This window comes from Bradysia coprophila (assembly GCF_014529535.1).
Source record: "Bradysia coprophila strain Holo2 chromosome X unlocalized genomic scaffold, BU_Bcop_v1 contig_20, whole genome shotgun sequence".
Taxonomy (NCBI): Eukaryota; Metazoa; Arthropoda; class Insecta; order Diptera; family Sciaridae; genus Bradysia; species Bradysia coprophila.
In genome coordinates this window covers 2,215,354-2,232,112 of record NW_023503307.1, presented here as the reverse complement: position 1 = coordinate 2,232,112, position 16,759 = coordinate 2,215,354, and the positions used below count along the sequence as shown (strand labels likewise).

Below are 16,759 nucleotides of genomic sequence, written 5' to 3'. Positions count from 1 at the left end.
AAGTAGCGTTTGTCTTTACGTTTCTTCAACTCCACACGTACGTGTGAGTGAAACGACACTCTTTACGCTTCCTTTGTTGACAACATGTGGAACGATGTGGAACAATTACAACTGTAGAATGGTAACCAATTTCAAACTTAAATTGAGTTGAGTTTACAACCTTTCCTAAGCAGAAATTCTTAACAAAAAGTGGTATGATGATATGTCTCAAAAAATGCGGATTTGTTTCAGCTTTCCGGTAGTTATAACTGCATATTCGGACCATATTCGATCAATAGAATAATAATGTTGTAAACTTAAAAATTATGGATCCACCAGCAACAATCCATTTTCACCAATTTCAGCAGTAAATTTAAATTTAAAGGAAACAACGACGAAAAAGAACCTTCGGCAACGTGAAATCTCACTTTCCATAGGCAACAACTTTGAATTGGGTTTCCACATTCAGTTCGGGGTTATTTTGTTGTACGGCAATTGATTGAAGTTGTCGGTGGATACATTAAAATGGCGTAAATCCGGGCAAAACTTTTTTGTTTATTCGTTGAGGGTCATGTGTGGATCAAATCGATGCGCTCTTACGCAGAGCGTTTGGAATCTCTGAAACTCCCCTTGCTGAAAAATGAAAAACTACATGGGCGCCTAGTGTTTAGCAAATAGTCAGTGGATGTAAAGAATTAGATTAGGTAGGGGCCGTACCCAGTTTTTTATACGTTGAGATTTGACGGACCAAATGCAACACTAGAGTTCACCAAGGCTATTAGGGTAATTCCTTTCACTCGTTTATTGAAGAACCAAAAATGCAAACTCCTTTCTTGAATTTATTGGAAAGCCGTGACGAGACTGATTTATAAAAAAAAATCTGTTCATTTTGGAGGCATATCTAAAAACATTTATTTTTGTTAAGAATTATGCCTGGCGTTTAAAATAATTTGTCTGAATGTTGTCACCTAATTCATGAATTGATAATCTCGGGTAGCGACTATTCACATCAAGTCGTAATTTTCAAGAAAATTGGCCGACGTTCCCAACCACCGGTATTTTTTAAGTAAAGGTAATGGTGGCAGTACTTTCACGCATATGACCTGGAAATGTCACCAAGATGGACTTGTGTGGTCCAAAAAAAAAAGTTATGAAACCAAATTTGATTGGTTATCATACAAAAATGCGTCTCTTCAATATGCAACCGTCTCGGTTAAAATAACGACAATCTTATAGATAGCTGTGTGTAGTCGATTGCGTAATATTCAATATAGCAAATTACACACAAATTTATTCTGATTTTAAATGAAACGTAAAACAAAATTGTAATTAGATTTTATTAAAAGGTTCAAAGATTGAAGAAAGTGTTTTGCATTTTAGTGATCAATTTAGTAGCTGTTGTTGTTGTTGTTGCTTTCCGCCATTACAATTATTCAGATTATACAAAATGTTAACCAAATAGACTGATTGATGAAACTGGTGCAATATATTCATATTGTACAGAATATTATCGATACATAGAGATACTCTGTTATAATGTTTCAGTAGCATAACATCTCGCTCAGTGCCTTAGTTGATTTCAGAAGTTCAATGTCAAAATTATTATTCAACTTATCACATTTACTTAACACTCAATCAATGGTACTCTCGTAGCATACATACAATTTGAATAAATAACAATAAAAATTTGGTGTAGACTGGACGTCATATCTACATAATATATTGAGCTTAATCGTTAGTAGAATCGATGATTGTAGATTCTCCATACAGCAATGTCGAGCCAATATGAAAATATTTTTACGATAATAAAAATTAAGGTACTTGAACGGAGTTTTCATGTTCAATTGGTTAAACGAATTTTTAACGAACTAGGAAGAATTTGGATAATTTACTAAATTAATAGTTTGACTGATTGGTTAGACGTGGACGTGGAGGGTCATGACTAAATTTTCTTTTAATTTTTCGTCAAGCAAATATATTGTCCATATAATGAAAACTTTTACTCTGAAGGTGAAGGTGAAAAATTATCAAGAATTGGCTTTATTCTGTCACACGCAGAGTCATCACGCATCAAGTCTAATCCCACATTTGGTTGTAGCATTTTTAACAGATCGAGGCTAAAACTCTTACAAAAATGAAAATAGAAATTTCACAAAAAAAACACATTTACCTTGTCGAGAATCCCCATTAACATGCGTTGTTTGTTGGTCACTTCGTCAACGAGGTATCGAGGCACTGGACCTATCGAAAGATCTCCCAGTAAGCGTAACCATCTACAAAAACATAAACTTCTCCTGTGGCATCACATCCATTGGTTAACATTTACAATTCCGTTCAACGAATTCTGTCGGATTCACAATCAACTACAAGGTGTAGTCGTCTCACGGAACTCCCGGTGAAAAACCGAACCTTTCCAAAGAACCACAAGCTGCCCGTTTTTGACCACAATCGACGTAAAATCGAAGAAATTTCTGGCTATCGACACTCAGATATATGGTTACCATTTCTCCATGGAAATGAACTTGCATGACCAGTATTTTGCTATGATCGATACCAGTGCATAAATGTTATGTCACGTTTGTATTTTAATTAGTGAAATGTTCCACTTGTCGCAAGTTTTAGTTAAAACAATTTTGTTTTAAAATCAGAACGTACGACAATGTCGTGCTTAGTGTGTCTTTCTTGTTGTTATGAATACCTATACGAGTAAATAAATAAATCACTTTAAAGATGGTGAAATTTTCACTTTCAGCTACTAGCTTCTCCGCGACTAGATGACCATGAGTAATAATTTTTGCGTGGTTTGGTTTATCTTAGAATTAAGGAACTTTAAACGGGCCAGGGCACGATTTTACTATTTCTCACAAATGGTTCAGGGGTTCTCCGAAAAACTTGTGAATTTGAAGAGTATCCCTAAGTATCCCTTTCGTGTAAATTCGTAACACACCAAAAAGAGACTTTTTTTTCTATCCCGGGCCACCGCTGAGGGCGGCGAAAGTAGCGATTGAAAGTAGTGATGACAAGAACGGTTTTCAACGCATGTAACATATTATGACTATTGTTTCGACGTAATATTTTTGAAGAAACAGCCATGTGGACAACAATCTGAATATTTTTCATTTAATTATTTCTTTTAAATTGTCGAATATATGTGATGTCGTCGCTCGTAATATATAGTATTTAAAAGTCATGTCAAGCACAACAAGTCCGACATATTTTAAATCGCATTTAGTTTCCTCGTTTAATTTCACATTACTTATTTTTTAATAGTCAGTAAATTAATTATGTTTTCGAGTTAATGAATAGTGTTCAACACAATTTGTTTATTATCAATGTGAAACATTTAAATAAATTCGTCTTAGAAAATGCGTTGACTTTCATCGAACCCAAACGAGAACAAGTGTACTCTTCATCTCAAAAATATCTTGACAATGACTTTCATTCATATTTCTTTCTCTGATAATTTATTATTGCTAAACAATTTCAATTTCAGCAAATTATAACAATATTTGCCATGGTTAATAAAGAGCCACAAGTTTAACGGTTATCGTTGATTAATAAGATATGTGCTGTTCTTTATGTGACTGTGACACTACGTTAGCAATGCTCAACTTATTCATTATATAATGTATCATTATTTATGCTACACTTTTCAAAACAGTTAATTGCGCATTATTGTTTCATGAATTAAAAGAGTCGAATAAAGATTAAAAAAACGGCAACAATCACAGCTTATCAAATTGGAAATTATTGGCTAGAAGGGTCGTCTAGCCATTGGTCAGAAAGAGTCGAAAAATCTGCTTTGTTGTGATCGTTTGAAAAATTTTTCTTTCAGTTTCATTAAACTTTGAAATTTGATTAGCGATGTTACGTTAGGTTATTTGCGATTAAATTTTTTCGGTAAATATTGACGAAAATGGAAAACGTAAAAATTGTTCAATTAGTTGACTTTTATGTTCGTCGATAGTTTCTGGCGAGAATGTATTTTCTAAAGCATTTTCGCAAAGAAAAATCACGTATTTTATCACGAAGAGGGAGAGCATTGATTTCTGCAATAATTTATAATTTCAACTCGATTATGTTGCACGTAGGGAAAGGGCGTATAGGACGCATGGAATTATTGTAGACCTAGGCTTCCGGCTTTTTCACATAATGTTTGTAATGGAAATTGTAACAATACAATTTACTTTAGTTAATTTGATTCGACTAAGATTTGAAACGGTGTCACTTCATCAAAAACAGTTTCCCTTCAGCTATATACAATTCAGTCACAGATATGTTAACACTATCATTTTATCGACTTCTTTCTATCTCGTTTATCTACATTTATCTCGTTCTATCTCTAAACAATGTGGTTCCCATCCAATGTTATATTTCCTAATTTGTTAATCCCCTTTTCCAGCAAAATTTGCAAAATAATATTTACTAACGAATAACGAATTACACGTTATCTTCATTCAAGTTGCGTGAACCGATAAGAAGCGCGGATTAATTTTTTTTTTGCATGAATGTCCGTAATAATGTTTGTCTAACTGTTGCGTCATGGCCGATGAATCATCGAGAGTACATTGATAAATTGCTGTTTCAAATCGTTCAAAGATCTTTTTTATCTTGTTACATTATTATGTAGATAGATGTAGGTCTCTAATCGTTTCCACAATTCAAGAAACTACTGGAATTGAAAATGCTTCAAGACCAATTTTTTTTTGCAAAGTCATGCGATCACTTTTACAATATTTGAAGTGCCGTGAATTGTTATAATCGATAACCACCAAAGCCAAAAATTTTCTTCGATAAGTCTGATTGAGACATAAATTCTACATAAAAGATTATGTGCAATATAATTGATTAGCTTGTTTTCATTGATTAAACTATATCTCAACGGATACCTGTAAACGAGCCTCCAGGCGACAATTTGCTTTACTATTTCAATCTATTTGGAACTAATCACATGTTGTTTTACTTGAGTCCTATTAATTTTCTTATTTATTGGTAGATATGTCGAGAATAAATTAGAATAGGGATGTGTTCTATTTAAATAAGAAATAAGCTCTTAGGCTCGCTTTTAGGTTCAAAACCGTTTTTAAGTTTAAGAGGCATTGATGTTTAGCATAAAAATTGTAACCTCCCTTCGGGTAAAACGATAAATTAGAATCGACTTCTGTTCACAAAATATTAACAAAATGTGAAAAATTCACAGTTCGTGCTCAAAATAGTTCACATCTGTACTCGAACTGTGTATCATTTGTTCACATGTTCTTGGTTTCTGTGCACATTTTGAGTTGTGTACACAGAATGTGAACACTCTGTACGCCTGACTTTTTCCGTGTACAGAATGTGAACACTCTGTACACCTGAATTTCCTTTGTAAACAGAATGTGAACACTCTGTGCTCTGGAATTTTAGTGGACAGAATCTTCATTTTTTGGCCAGGTGGCTACCTTTGTGTGAATTAAACTACACGTATTCCACCACAAAGAAATAGCGCTTGTCTTTATGTTTCTTCAATTCCACACGTACGTGTGAGTAAAACGCCTCTCTTTACGTTTGTTTTATTGACAACATGTGGAACAATTAAAACTTTAGAATACTAAATGGGTATTTCGCGCAACAGATGTGTCAAAGCGAGGCAAAACAGAGATTGACAACACATCGTATGCGCAAAATTCCAGTCTAGGAGCAAGATTTTACGTACAGGAATGAGAGTATTTGTCGTGGACGGTATATTTTAGGCAATTTCGCGAGTTGTGGCCCGAACAAAGTGAGGACGACAAGTGAAAGTGCCTAAAATAAACCGTCCACAACAGATGTGTATACAACTTTTCATGCTGAGGGCCTAAATTACTAGAAAAATTCCGGAATTTTTGCCCAAGACATGAATAGTACTTTTCTTACTCGTGTTGAAATATCGAAACTTCGTCGCTTATTTCCCACGTCGTTTAGGAAAAATTTCGTTCCTAACTAATGCCAAAAGGTTTTTTTTAACGAATTCGATAATTAAAGCATTTTAGCATACGTTAGGAAAATAACTATTCCCGTGCCTAGAGATGGGAAAGACACACAAATACACTCTCAGTTATACAGTAATAGTAATAGCACTTGCTGGGACATTTTTTGTTGCGGAGGTTGTATTTCGAGTCGAAGGCGATTTATCAAACACGCCTCAAAAAAAAATCTCACCACGACAATACGGTACTTTGTTGTCTTGTGACCAGAAAATGCGTAAAACCGGTTTTGAGCAAGACAGTAATGATACATTTTCTGGCCGCAAGAGAACTAAATCCATTTACATGCCACGCCACATGCATCATTTTCGTGTGTTTATTGACCTCGGCTGCGCCTCGGATCAATAAAATTCACACGAAAACTCTACTTTTCATCTTTTTATCCCTGTCATGTAAAATACTATTACGCATTACTTTGATCGCAGTACTGTACATTAGTCTTGCTGGGACATTTTTTGTTGAGGCTTGTGGAAAGGATATCATGTCGAAACAAAAAAATCCCAACGAGACAGTACGGTACTTTGTTGCCTTGTGGACAGAAAATACGAAAGCTTGCTTTGAGAGAGACTGTAATGGGTCATTTTATGGCCGCAAGACAACAAAATTTATTAGAAATTAGATTATGATGGCTTGCTGAAATACCTTGATATCTGCACTCCAAGGAAAAGCAAATTATTTTATAGTGGGTGAACACTGGGAACGTTTATCTCCAGTAAATGGCTGGAGCGATTCAGTTTCTAGCTAAGAAACTTCTGGGTTGTCCTTTTGTAGAAGTTTACATTAATCTAAATCAAAGATTAAATTCATCGTTTTCTTATTCAGATAGTCCAGTATCACCGCTTACCTCGCTAATGCCGCTAGTATTCGTAATATCCGTTACCGCAGCGAAACAAGGATATGAAGATTTTTTAAGACATCGAGCAGACAATATGGTAAATTATTCCTATGGTACGTACGCCAACAAATTATATTCCAAATGTCCTAGCTGTTGATTAAAATGAATTTCAGTGACTGTTATTCGTAATGGAGCTGAAGTAGACGTAAAATGTCAAGAAATAGTGCAAGGCGATATAGTAATGGCTGTTAAGGATTGTGATGTACCATGTGATTTAGTTTTAATAAAATCCAGTGATCCGAATTTAAAGTGTCATATCACTACTGCCAATTTGGACGGTGAAACCAATTTAAAGACTTTAATGGTTCCTAAAGGACTGCCAAATGTTGCCATAGGTGAGTTCAGTTGCGGTTTTCGTTTTTCGTTGAAAGCTCTTTATCTGACACAATCATCACCAATTTAGACAAATTACATACATTGGGCACCATCGAGTGTGAACAACCACGAACTGATTTATACACATTCACTGGACGCATTGAATTGGGTCCGATTCATCGTAAGGAACGGGACAGTATTTTAACTGAATTTCAGGAGGGACGTCATACTCTGCCACTGATGGCTGAAAATCTTCTATTACGAGGATCGAGAATCAAAAATACAGAATGGGCGATCGGCTGTGCTGTATATACTGGTACGGTAGTTACTTACACACGACGGCTCGTGAGTAGACTGTTGGAACATTTTAAAAATGAAAAATTTGTTTAGGTCAAAACACAAAATTATCGCTGAACAGCCGACTGACCAGAAAGAAGATATGTTCGAGCGAAAAATATGTGAACAAATTCTTAGTGTTTTTCCTTTTAATATTAATTGCAATTGTGACCACATCATACTTCCTGAAAAGGTACGTCACCCAGGAAACGATCGTAGTTCATAATAACCAAACGTTTCGTTGTAGATACTTCGACATATACCATTCAGAGCACAATGTCTACTTAGGCGAAATAAATCCGGATGCTAATCCAGTCACGCAAATCCTCCAAGATTATTTTTCCTTTCTGATCTTGTTCAATTATCTGATACCTATATCACTGTACGTTACAATTGAATTGCACAAGTTCATTGGATCACTGTTCATGGAGTGGGATATTGATTTGTATGATGCCGAAACGAATCAACCATGCATTGTAAATACGTCTGATTTGAATGAGGAACTCGGTCAGGTTAGTGCGTCATGATTTGCATCAGCAGTCACTTGAAACTATAATTTGATGGTTTTGTCACAGATTAACATCTTATTTTCGGACAAAACGGGAACTTTAACCAAAAATGAAATGATTTTTCAAGAATGTTCGATAAACGGCAAAAAGTACAGTTTCCTTGGTTCGGGTATTAGACAGGAGGGACGACCAAACATTGTCAAGATTCATGAATTCAAGGTGCACGGACGATAAAATCAATAATAAATCAATATGTGATACTGACTGCAGACATTTCGCATTTTAGGAAGATGTTTTTGATTTCTTCCAAACATTGTCTGCATGTCATACCGTTCAAGTGGCAACGGTTGCCGAAGCGGAAGTAGAACCATCTGCAACCCAAAATGGAAATGGTAGTGTAAACGGAAGCATAAATGGAAATTTAAATGGAAATGGGGTAGAACTTCGTTCGGTGAATTCGTTCACAAACATAACGGAAGAGAGTGAAGTGAACAACACACAGGAGTCGGATTTTGACGAAACTGATTTTGTAAAGCAACAATCTCACGAAACCATCCAAAACGTTCCATACGTCGGACCCATTGGCGACATATCACCTCTGCTAAACGAAAGGAAAGTGAACATTCTGGACGCTAATGACAACAACAATATCAAGCCACCATTAGACAATATGATCGCAAAGCGATTGGACAATAAAGTGCATCCGAGACGGCCAGTCAGTTTATTCGAAACTGAAACGCAAAGTCCACCACCTGTTATAAAGTTAGCCCGGCCACTATCGATTGAGTTTACAAGAACGATTTCACACATCGAAATGGAACCGAGAGGACCTCATATGACACACAGACGAACGCAATCATATGGTGCATCGACTAATCACAATAGGCAACAAGGCACGAGTGAGTATTTGCTTTATCTTCAAATCAAAGAATTTAAGTTTTAACACTAGTAGATGTGCCTGAAGAAGAGCATTATTGCAGTTTGTGTTGAATGGAGGAGACATTTATCCACATTAAAAATTGCCAATCAATTTTTACTTCCAGCATTAGCCTCGAATCTTAGACCACAATCAAGAGCAGCGGTTTTGTTACGTCATTCGGGAACGATAACAAGTATGAGAGAGTACTATGCCGCACCATCATTCATCGAAGCGTCGCTAATCGAAAGAAAAGAGTCAGTTCGGCGAAGGCAAGAGATCAACAATGCGATTCAGTGAGTATCTGAGCATGCCCAACTCCACATTCAATTGAGCGTGCTCATTTCGGAATATTTTTTCAGAGAGTTGGACTATCAAGCATCCAGCCCTGATGAAAAAGCGCTGGTTGAGGCTTGTGCTAAGATTGGTTTCTTGTACACCGGTGAAGTGAACGATATTCTGACTGTGAAAATAAAACCATACCAAAGCGCTTACATTAGGAAACCTACTGTTGACAACGATCTACATTTTGAGAGATTGCACACGTTAGAGTTTACGTCCGATCGCAAACGGATGAGCACACTAGTAAAGGATCGTAAGGGGCAGGTTATTTACGATTGTCAATCATTTTTCAATCGAATAACTTTGATAATTTGCCATAATTTAGATCTGGTTATTAACGAAAGGAGCAGAAAGTCATGTTCTACCCTTGTGCCAACAATCGCCCGGAACATTAATAGCTGAAACGCAAGGGCATATCAATGACTTTGCGAAGGTCGGTTTGCGTACGCTGGCTGTTGCCAGAAAGAAAATGACCTTAGAGGAATATGCTACCTTTGATAATGGTAAAGACAATGCGGTTCTTGAATGTTTGTTCAATCATTGTACATAAACGATTAATTTAATAGAAATCACAGCGGCCGGGAATTCGCTAACTGACCGAAGCGTTCGGATAGCTGAAGTACAAGCAAAGCTAGAAAACAGTTCGTTGGAAAATTTTGTTTTTGAATTTCATTTTCGTCTAATGTTCACCTTCACAGATTTGGAATTACTTGGAGCAACCGCTGTGGAAGATGCACTTCAAGACAATGTCAAAGATACGTTGGAATCATTACGACATGCTGGTATTAAAGTCTGGGTTCTGACCGGTGACAAAGTCGAAACAGCTTTAAATATTGCTCTGTCTTGCGGACACATACCAGAAAATGCGAACAAATATTTTATTACCGAATGCACCGCCGACAATCAACTGTTGGAACACTTTGATGTTCTGGAAAATGAAATGCAAGTACGGCAAATGAAAAAAATATTTTTTTTAGTCTTCGTTGTAACATGGGTATCCAATAATCATTTACAGCAAGACCCGCAGGCTCTATTCTCTCTATTGATAGATGGTTCTAGTCTGAGCATTGCACTGACCAGCTATCCGAAACGGTTCCGTGATTTAGCAATTAAATGTAGAGCTGTATTGTGTTGTCGATTGAGTCCGTTACAAAAGTGCGAAGTTGTTCGGCTGATGAAAACAGTGAAAGAGAAACCAATTACAGCGGCTATTGGAGATGGGTAAGAATTACAAATTTTCCTATTTTCCTGCGAACAATAAATTAACAAAACGAGTAAGGTGCTGTGAATTACAGCCAGTTTATCCTAGTTATTAGATGAAAAGCAGCCCATTCAAGTTCCCCTTCCCGCTTTAGGATATGAGTTTCACAGAGCGGCATCCGAATAAGTTTATTTTTGCACTCGGTTATTTTACAGTACATTAAATCTTTGATTCGAATAAACTTAAATTAACCCTTGAAAATGTGGAACAACTAATGCATAACTGTAACCGTATACGGTATACGATGCAAGTCAAGAAAACATAGAGAACCATATGCAAGTTGCTCATTACGTTGGATTTAATGCACAAAGTTATTTGAGAGGGTTATACACTTATAATTGGTGAAAAGATAAGTGCATGTACGTGTAACGAAAGTTTTATTGTCCCAACGTCATAATTTAAATAAATATGGATAAAGCAGTAGACGCTGCGACGTTAGCCCCGTACGATCCCGAATACCTATTGTGTACTTGACCTCACAAATCCTTCAAATTCCTTGACTTTTAGAACTTCGTAGATGGTAGATGGAAGGTGGTGCAAGAATTTTGAGAACCAACCTGCTATCACCTCAATAATACTGAAAGTCCTTAAGAGAGCTAAAAAAATCCTCAGAAATCCTTAAAAATCCTAAAGTTGTAAAACTGAGAGGATGGTGGACCATGAGTAGTGTTGCAACTTTGGGAATCGACGTACCACCTCAATAATTCCAAAAGCTGAATAAAGGTATTAAAATCGGTTTTTCCATGCAATGCTCATGAGGGCTCTAGTTCATGATCTGCTGATACGATTTTCATGCTATTGTTGTGGTCAATACCTCTGGGATCTTACAATTGTCATCACCAGAAAACAAAGATTTTCAAAATCGTTTGACATTTTAATCCAATTATCGTGTACGCAGACAGACTTATATACAGACTTATAGAGGTTCTAAGATACTATTACTTCGTACGGGGCTAAAAAAGAGAATACAACCAGCGAATGAGCGAATTGTGATGAAGTGATGGGTGAAAAACCATGTTCGTGACCGTAGATTTTATTATTTTTTATTCTATTCGTTAAAATTTTACAACAAAAAAAATTATGAAAATTTCTGTTCCGCTTAAACATCACGTAGTATCTGTCTCTTATTAAGTCGACCTAAATCAATTATGTGCATAATAATTGTCTCACCAACATTCTTAGTCTCATGGTACAGTTAACCGTGAAGAAATTGTAAGAACCAGCAATTTCAATCCGGAACGAATTCTATTAATTCTACATGCTTTACCACAAAACATTACATTACTCACAATTGAATTGAATTTGTTGGACCTTACAATTCCACTGGTGTACCAATTAAAATTTGCAAAGAATTTGAAATATGCCAAAAACTCTTTTAATTTCATCCAGGGCCAACGATGTGTCAATGATACAGGAAGCTCATGTTGGACTTGGTATTGTAGGACGTGAGGGCCGACAAGCCGCAAGGTGTGCAGATTATGCGTTTGCGAATTTTTGCATGCTAAAAAAGGTGTTGTTGGTACATGGATATTACTATTCACAAAGACTGGCACTTCTAGTTTTGTATTTCTTTTACAAAAATTTAGTTTTTATGTTAATTCAGGTAAAAATCTCGAATATAAATAGCGATGTCATTGTCAGCGATAGTCATCTCATACAGTAACAGTTAATGCGTTGCAGTTTAAAGTCAAGTACTGAATGGGGTGGTGAATTTGTATGAAATCCATTTTTGATTTGTTCATAGAGGTAAAGCGGCGAATTGTAATCGATATTTTGTCGGTGATATTAATTAATGAAGCTCCAAATCTTTTTTTAAGCAGTTAAGTAAAGGTTGAGTGTAAATTTGTTATCTGTAGCTATCCGTTCCTTAATTCAAAGGTTAATACGACTGTTCCAACACTTTAGTAAAAAATATTTTTTTCCTTGTCGGCTGAAAACGTCACACTTGCCAAAAAAACTGTTCCAAACGAGCACGTAACTATTGATTTGAAAGACGGATTGCTAACGATAGCAAATCTAAATTCCATTCCTTCAACAAGGATCTGGAGCTTCATTATCAAACCATACCGAAAGAACAACGCTGCTATAATTCGTAAGCATAACGATGTTTCACGATTGAATTTTTGTTAATTTTCTGCCAATTACGACATTTATATCAGATTTCGGTATATTTTTCATTTCATAGTACAGACTGACATAGTTATGGACCTTCATCACAGAATTGATTCAAAATTGTTCCTAATAATTTCGGACATGTTTTCCTCTCCGAATTAATCAAAAATCACTCAAATATTACTTAACCCCATGAACACTTGGTTTTAAGCTTTTCGTAGTATGTAGAGCTTTCAATTGTAACTATTAATCGTGGGTATTTCATTATGAAACTGTGTGCTTTTCGTATATGTACAATGTACATAGTTTTTGTACATAGCTTTCCCGCTTTTTGATGTGTATGAACTTGAACAATGCTATTAATGTAATTCAGTTGTTTTTGCTACGTAATTATTAAAAGAAAACAATGAATATGCAAATGAATAGCAAATATTTGTTGTTTCGTAATCATTATTCCACTAAACGAGTATATATATTACACACTTGTCACGAAGAAGTCGAGGCTTGCCGAGACTGATAGTGACAAGTGTGTACTCTATTTTATCACATAAGCGAAAACGAGACAACAACATAGACCTGAAGTGTAATTTTTGAATTATTCTTCTAGTTAAGTAATTTTGACATCCGAACACCGCGCGTAGGTGATAAAATATATAATGCAGTGGTCCAGAGTGTAACACAATTTTCCTTTGACGGACAGTGTGAATATAAATGAATTATAAAGTACACGTTGAAACAAATGAAGTGAAAGATTTTATTACAGTCCATCGAACATATATGGATCAAATCAAGTAATAGATTCAATAACTGTGCTATCGCCGGTCGTCTATGTAGGATTATGACGCAATCCATACCAACTACAAAGTTTTTCTGTTTGTTTCGCACAAGAACTGTGCTTTCGTTATGTGAAATTTCGATAGAACTTATTGGAATTGAAATAAATGTCTCGCTATTCAATTATTGTCCGCGCAGCACGTGAGAATCAGGCTTCGCATTAAAATAAAAATTGTTGATTAGTAGCATCTTTGAAAGGCATGAGAGTCTTGCAAACATTTGAACTAAAAATATATTTCCACAGAGAAAAGATTTTTAAGTCTTCAAAAGTTCAGGTTCGGGTCAGATTCGAGTCGAACCAACTCAGCTTCGGGTTGAACTGAAAATCTAAAATTTCTGAACCAGAAGTTCGAATCGACCATGAAATCTTAGTTCAGCTTCAGGCTGAAATCCGGTTCGGTTCAACCTGAATTGAAAGAGGCCATCCCTATTCCCTATCCAAGTGTTAATTTAGGAAAACTGTTGACTTTTCTCAGAATTTTGTAAAATAAAATACGAAACGCCCAATTGTAGACTCTAACTTCGGCTACATATCCCCATCCATGCTTCTTAATCAAAAATGCAACTTAAGAACGGTGTGTGCGATATTATCATTGTTGTTTGATATATTTTACTTCACACATGACTTACCGTTATGGAAGGAAACTCATGATTTATTTTCGATTTTGATGGTTCATTTCCCAGTGCCAGCACAAAAAAAAACTTGAAGAAATGTACATTATCGATTGCCTAGCATATTTGTATAGGGAATTTCAATGAATTTTTACATTGGGTACATGAAAATTGAAAACATAAATTTAGTCAAATCGACAATTTACTGTTAACATTATTTCCATAATTCCCAGGAATAGTAGAAATTTCCACAATTCCCAGGGCCTCGTTTTTTTTAGTAGAACTTTGAATATTAATGTCTCTAACAACCTCAAATTTCATTTAAAAGAAAAGGTTTGGTGGTTACGTAAATGCGCATGCAGAATGAAGGCTTTGTACATAGTATTGTTCCTAGCATAAACACAGTAAATATTCGAAAACCGATTAAATCTCAGTATTCTCCAAAAGATAGATCACTTATTATTATTATGTTGGATATAAGAGTAATTATACCTACTAGGTATTACCTAGAGAGGAAATTTCGAACAAAATTACGTAAAATATGTGGTCCCAACTTGAAATACGGAATGTTTATTGGTATGTGTGTCTGCCCTCTTATTTAAGATTTAAGATTTAAGATTTAAATTGAACTATCAATAGCGATATAGCGTCAACGCATACATGGATTGGTGTAAAATTATACGAAATGTGTGTATTATAGAGACTGATGTTGGGACCACATTTCGTCGTGCAAATTTCTTCCTCTCTAGGTATAATTACTCGTAGTGTTGGATGAGTTAATACATACAATACAAATCAATATAAGCGGGAGCTCATATCACTAATATCGCATAGTGTTATTGCTAGGAGCAGTGCTATGCTTTATATGTTTTTTTTATGCAACTTAGGTTTGGAATGAGCAAGTAAAGTTAGATTTATGATCGAACTATTGGAGAATTGTAAGAAAAACAACACGTATGAGTGATGCACACATACTGTGTATGTTCAGTAACGTCGATACCGCATGTATCAATAGCTTCTATTTTGAATTTGTCAGTTCTTACGATTCTCTAACTGTTGCGCTTGCCCGATGTGACTAACATTATCATCGCAATGTTAACGGAAAAACGTTTAAAATACGTTCAAAACCACCTGTGTATTGAACAAAATTGAAAAATAAATAATATTGTTGCAGCTCTACTTTCAAACCAACAGCATGTTTTCGTCCGAAACCATTTACGATTCCGTGTTCCTAACGTTGTACAATGTGGCATACACATCGCTTCCCGTATTAGTCATTTCACTATCGGAGAAAATTTACCCAGAGGAGAGGCTAATGAAGTATGAAATCTACCTTCAAACAAAATCCTAAACAAACTTAGAGAGAGATTTTTTTTTGATTAAAACAACAACTTATCCCCTTCAAGCAATCCTCCGTTGTACAAAGAAAATACTGGCAACAAACGTTTAACATGGAAATATTTTGTCGGTTGGATGCTTCTTGGCTGCTATCATTCCGTGGTTATTTATATGTCCGGCTATGCAATGTGGATCAACAACTGTGCAATTTTATCGACTGAACGAACCGCTGACTTTCAAAGTTTCGGTACATTTATGATACACAATGTGGTGGTCCTGGTCAATTTAAAACTGTGGTTGGAAGCGAAATATCAGACCATTTGGTTCGTTTTATCCTGTCTCGGATCGATTCTATTTTTCGTTGCTTCGACGGTTATTTACAATTTGTTCATTTTGTAAGTATATTTGCGGTCATTTGATTTCAGTTATGTTCTTGGAAATAATATTGAACGTTTATTTCTCGTTGTGTGTTTCGGTTAGTCGGTGGGATGATGAAAGCTCATTTTACTCCGAATTAGAAAGGTAGTAGAAAAGTCAATAAATTCTAGCAAATTTTTTAATTGCACGAACGTTGGCAATGCACGTTGCATGGTTTAACATTTTCTCTCACACTAATTGTCTGAAAGCATGTTTTACTTTCTGTCTTACTAATTGGGTTACAGTACAGCGAGTATACGATCTAAAATGCAGCAACGAAACAGCTTACGAGAAAAGCTTTAATGCTTTAAAGCAAAACTAAGCGAAAATTGCTTAAGAACTTTCTGCATATTTAATTATTATTAATTTTGTTGGAAAAGTAATTCGCTGTTATCATCGAAAAATAAACTTTTCTACTTAATTATTACATGGTTGGATGGTAAACACCCTCTCTACGTTGTATCATTTCTACTTGTAATGTTACAATTAGTCATAAAGATTGCACTTAAACTTTAAATGGATGAGAAGACTTTTTTGTCTCTCTTTCTCGAATCTATTTCTTTTATATGCCTAACAGCAACATCTAACAATTGTTAGATTTACTCTATCCACTCAGACGGCGGTCAAAGTTCAAAGTCCTAAAATATCTTAAGACTTCGATCATCCAATATTCTTAGAAGAGTGGGATCATCGATTGAAACCTAATTAGTGAACTAATTCGTAAATCGGGCTTCGATAAACTTTCATTTCACAGAAAAGTTTTCTTTTCTTAAACTGCCGTCTCAGGAAAGACATATTGGTGATTGGTGGATTTATATGATCAAAATTTCGCTGTGAACGACATGACATGTTGAAGTTTTGACTCGAAGAGCATTTCAATCCTGTATT

At 35.5% G+C, this 16,759-nt stretch overlaps 1 protein-coding gene across 6 annotated transcripts in view; it reads left to right on the top strand.

Annotated features, from left to right (window-relative positions):
• LOC119068852 (probable phospholipid-transporting ATPase IF) overlaps positions 1-16,759 on the top strand; it is a 36,315-nt gene that overhangs the window by 16,015 nt on the left and 3,541 nt on the right. For 3 of the 6 annotated variants that reach the window (XM_037172673.1, XM_037172671.1, XM_037172669.1), the window contains exons 3-19: positions 6,807-6,932; positions 6,993-7,214; positions 7,283-7,510; positions 7,585-7,723; positions 7,778-8,042; positions 8,106-8,258; positions 8,326-8,938; positions 9,083-9,251; positions 9,318-9,561; positions 9,623-9,800; positions 9,864-9,938; positions 9,996-10,243; positions 10,313-10,518; positions 11,948-12,161; positions 15,291-15,436; positions 15,523-15,849; positions 15,935-15,976. In XM_037172673.1, coding sequence (XP_037028568.1) covers positions 6,807-6,932; positions 6,993-7,214; positions 7,283-7,510; positions 7,585-7,723; positions 7,778-8,042; positions 8,106-8,258; positions 8,326-8,938; positions 9,083-9,251; positions 9,318-9,561; positions 9,623-9,800; positions 9,864-9,938; positions 9,996-10,243; positions 10,313-10,518; positions 11,948-12,161; positions 15,291-15,436; positions 15,523-15,849; positions 15,935-15,976 — 3,595 coding nt within the window. Of the gene's footprint in view, positions 1-6,806; positions 6,933-6,992; positions 7,215-7,282; positions 7,511-7,584; positions 7,724-7,777; positions 8,043-8,105; positions 8,259-8,325; positions 8,939-9,082; positions 9,252-9,317; positions 9,562-9,622; positions 9,801-9,863; positions 9,939-9,995; positions 10,244-10,312; positions 10,519-11,947; positions 12,162-15,290; positions 15,437-15,522; positions 15,850-15,934; positions 15,977-16,759 lie in introns of those variants that run through there. The other 3 variants (XM_037172672.1, XR_005086236.1, XM_037172670.1) reach the window with 3 other exon arrangements.